This window comes from Arvicola amphibius, chromosome 12, assembly GCF_903992535.2.
Source record: "Arvicola amphibius chromosome 12, mArvAmp1.2, whole genome shotgun sequence".
Taxonomy (NCBI): domain Eukaryota; kingdom Metazoa; phylum Chordata; class Mammalia; order Rodentia; family Cricetidae; genus Arvicola; species Arvicola amphibius.
Genome location: NC_052058.2, coordinates 143,887,231 through 143,891,559, shown reverse-complemented (window position 1 = coordinate 143,891,559; position 4,329 = coordinate 143,887,231). Strand labels below are relative to the sequence as shown.

The window sequence follows — 4,329 nt, the reverse complement described above, 5'->3', positions numbered from 1 at the left end:
CCTCCAAACACCCCCCCCCCCCCCGTTCTGGAAAGGATGGGGACTCTGAGTGGAGCCAGGGGGAAGATTGTTCTCTAAAAGTCAACAGTGCTTGTGAAGAGCTCTCAGACAAGGAGGGTAACCTTGAAAAGCAGGGTGATCTGAGGGCTGTGGACTTGTGACCCACAGATCTCTGCCCATCACCAATCCGGGTTATTTCTATCTAGTTCTACATGTACAGATATCTGGTATAATGCCGTTCATCAAATGTTAATTGAGCAGCTACACTCACTAGACTCAACTAGAAGTTGAAGATGAGGAAGATGCAGGTCCACAGTCTTAGGATTTTCAGTCAATTTTGAACAAATTAGTTAAATCAAACAGAGATATTTTGCTCACTTGAGTTCCGTCCTCCCCAAAACAGATTATAATAGACACGTTGAAGCCCCTAAATCAAAACACAATTTCAAAAAAAAACAACAACAACAAATTATCAATCACCAGCAATGGTATCAAAATTATGGGCTTACTGTCAGTGAAAAGTTTGTGATCAATATTTGCTGAACTGGTTTCTAGGAAACCCAGTGAACAGAGAGAAGCAGGCAAAGACAAAGCAGGGAAGTTTTGAGAGATTCCTGGGCTCAGCCAAAAGCCCAGGAGCCCAGCATGATGAGGATGCCATAGGTCACATCAAAAGAAAAAGAGAAACTGGGTATAGAGAGACAACATTCGGGAGGCTGAGACAGGGTCATGATGACTTTCAGACAAGCCTGAGCTACATAGTGAAGCCTTGTCCCAAACACACACACACACACACACACACACACAAACACACACGAGAGGGGGGAGGGAGAGAGGGAGGAAGGGAGAGAGAGAGATGGGGGGGGGATAAGACAGACCGACAGAGAGAGGAGACAGAGATGGGGGAAAGAGATTGTAACATGTTATAGCAAAAGAATAAAGACATATTAACAAATTTTAATAATGTGACAGCATGTTCATTGTACTGTTTTTTTTCAATTTGTTCTTTCATTTTGAAATTAGCTAAATTCAAGATTTAGAAAACAAATTCCCACTGCTTTTGTATTATATAAGATTAACCATGTGACATGATACGATTATAGCATGACCTGGTTATGTAGGATCAGTTTTGATTTAATCTGATGAATTTAAATAACTGCAAATTTAATAATAAGAATCAGGACAATATCTATTCCCAAACTCTCTCAGTAATTCTTTTTGTTGAATTTTGTAAAATGTAGTGTATTATAAGTAATAAAATGCACAACTAAGTGAAAGATCTGGAAGTTTCCATCATGAACCATATTTAGAAGCTTTGTGTCTCCACTTGACACTTTCTTGATATCATCAGAGGCAATTATTGTTTAGAATTGTGCATTTCTGTCAATGTTTTCTGCCATTTAGTTTAGAAATATGCATTTGTTCCCTTAAAAAATGCATTGTTTCCTTAGGTGATTTTGAAAACTAGAGAAATCTTATATGCAATTGGTAGTTGGATTTTTTCTTCACAATTAAAATATTAGGTCCTATTATTTTTCTCCCCATGTAAACCTTGGTAATTACGTTCTCAGTATTGCACTGTTACTGAATGACAATTACTGATCTGCTCTTTGTTTGATATTTGTGTGGTTTAGTTTCTATTTATCTTAATGTGGGCTAAAAAAGAAATAGAAAAACTTTGAAATATGACTTTGTGGCTCTCTTCATGATGCCAAATTGTCTCCCAAGAGGACCCTTCACTGTACAGTTAGGAATTCATTGTAGATGAATTTATATATGTTCTTGCTACTGTCTGGTTTCTATTTTATAATTGTATATATTTATTTTTTGCTAATTTTGTGTAAAAAGGATCCCGTTATCATTATAGGTTTTATTGTCTAATTTATACTGGAGGTTGAACTTGGTCCATGTGTGTATTGATCATTCATTACCTGGTTTGTGAAATTGAATTCATCTTCTGAGAGGTTAATATTTGACTTGTCATTTTTTTGTATGTGTGCATTTGTGTGTTTATGTGATTTCTGTCTTGATATTTTCATTATTATGATATCTTTTGATGGATCTATAATTTACATTTTAAATAGATCAAATTGATCATTTTTCATATTTGGAGTTCTAAGATAATGTTTAAGTAATGCTATTATATTTTGGAAGTCTAAAATATCCCCCTTTTCTTTTATAATTTATACAATTTTGTCATTTGCTTACAGAAAATCTCTGACTGACTTCTACACAGAAAATCTCTGACCTACTTTTTACATTGTGGTGTAGCGATCTATTTTATTCTCTTTCTTTAGATAACCAGTTTCCCTGCATTAATTTTGGGAAAGTCTACTTTAATCTGTATGGATTGTCAGTGTGTATTTGTTCCCTATCACACAGGCACGAAATAACACACAACCACCTGCAGACATATGCGTATATGCACATACACAAATGGACACACAATGCACATTTATACGCATACACACAAAACACAAACTTATTAAAGGTTTCTATATATTTAGTTTTATTTATGTATTCATGAATTTGTTCATTACAAAGGACCTTAAACGGTATAGTTACATGTGATTATTTGAAAATGTATGTTCGTGGTTCTTTCACAGACAGATGATGTAAGCAAAGATGGTCATGAATAACCAAAAACAAATGAAATCTGCATCCCTTCTCACACTCTGGATAAAAATGAACTTTAATTAAAGACCCGAAACTGAAAAAAAAATTCTGAAAGAAAACACATGAGAAATGGTATGAGAGATTGGAAGCTTTGCTCATTGTGAATGGGAACATACATGGCAGTCTTTAGGGGTTCATTTTGGTTTCTCTTCAAAGAGTTACACGTAGAATTAGCATGTAGTCCATCCACTTCATTCCTAGATATGTGCTCAACTGTATCCACACAACATGTGCAACTGCCATTTGGTATCCATGATTTTTTTTTTTTTTACAGCTTGTAGGCACTTTATTTTCCTTCCACCTTTTTTCCCTTTGCTCAGGTGTCTGCAGAGGAGCTCAGGACCACTCAGTGGTGGCTCCAACCCACTCTGTGGCCTGCGCTGTGGGAGCTGCTGACCAATCCTCAGTGGCTGGCTGGGCACTCCAGTCTTCAGTAGGGAACTGCCCGGGATGGGTCCATACGGCGTTGTTCTTGGTTCCCAACGTAACTTAAAGGGAAACCTACACAATGTCCGGAGCCCTTGATGTCCTGCAGATGAAGGAGGAGGATGTCCTCAAATTCCTCGCTGCAGGCACCCACTTAGGTGGCACCAACCTCGACTTTCAGATGGAGCAGTACATCTACAAAAGGAAAAGCGAGGGCATCTACATCATCAATCTGAAGAGGACCTGGGAGAAGCTGTTGCTTGCAGCTCGGGCTATTGTTGCCATTGAGAACCCTGCTGATGTCAGCATCATCTCCTCCAGGAACACTGGGCAAAGAGCTGTGCTGAAGTTTGCTGCCGCCACTGGAGCCACTCCGATTGCTGGCCGTTTCACCCCAGGGACCTTCACTAACCAGATCCAGGCAGCCTTCAGAGAGCCACGGCTTCTAGTGGTGACGGATCCCAGGGCTGACCACCAGCCCCTCACAGAGGCGTCTTACGTGAACCTGCCCACCATTGCCCTGTGTAACACAGACTCACCTCTGGTATCCATGATTCTAACATAGCCCCACATGGGACCCAAAATCTACATACACCCAAATCTCTTTGTAAAGATGCAGTATTTGCATAAAACCTATGCACCCTCTGATGTATGTTCTGAATAGCCTCTACATTGCTTCTAATGCCTAATGGAGAATAAATTCTAGGTTGCTAATTGTTAGTATGTATTATTTATAGAGTAAGGATGAATCAAGCTGTTTCTAGTGCATCCCTGTAGTCCCGGTTATTCAGGAGACTGAGGCCAAGAGAAGGATTCCGATCCAGGAGTTGAGGGCTATCCTGGGCAGAACAGCAGTTAAAATCTCTTACTATGAAAAGAAAAATTATTGCGGGATCAAAATGTCTGCACGTGTACAGTACTTGTGCAATTTAAAAAAATATTTTACCTATAGTTTGCTGCATCAGTAGATGTGGAATTCATGGATTCAAAGGGCCACTGAACAATAATGCAAATAGTAGTATAATCTATAACACCCAGATAGTAGGAGTAACCAAATGTCAACCTGTTGATTACAGAATTAAGAGCATGTGATATAGCCACTCAATAGAATATTATTGGGCCATGCAGAAGAATGCAATACAGACACAGGCAATATTGCAGATATTTGAAACACCCTGCTGAACAAGAGAAACCATGCATGAAAGATTATATTTCGTGTCCCTTATT

The 4,329-nt window shown here is 38.8% G+C and overlaps 1 protein-coding gene across 1 annotated transcript; it reads left to right on the top strand.

The window, feature by feature from the left end:
* Positions 1-3,150: 3,150 nt before the first annotated feature.
* On the top strand, positions 3,151-3,667 carry LOC119802483 (40S ribosomal protein SA-like). Its single transcript, XM_038313421.1, has one exon. The coding sequence runs from the start codon at positions 3,185-3,187 to the stop codon at positions 3,665-3,667; it is 483 nt and encodes a 160-aa protein (XP_038169349.1). The 5' UTR covers positions 3,151-3,184.
* The last annotated feature ends 662 nt before the right edge of the window (positions 3,668-4,329 follow it).

What these genes read in the sequence shown, in the direction of transcription:
- LOC119802483 (XM_038313421.1), top strand. Translation starts at nt 3,185, where the DNA reads ATGTCCGGAGCCCTTGATGTCCTGCAGATGAAGGAGGAGGATGTCCTC.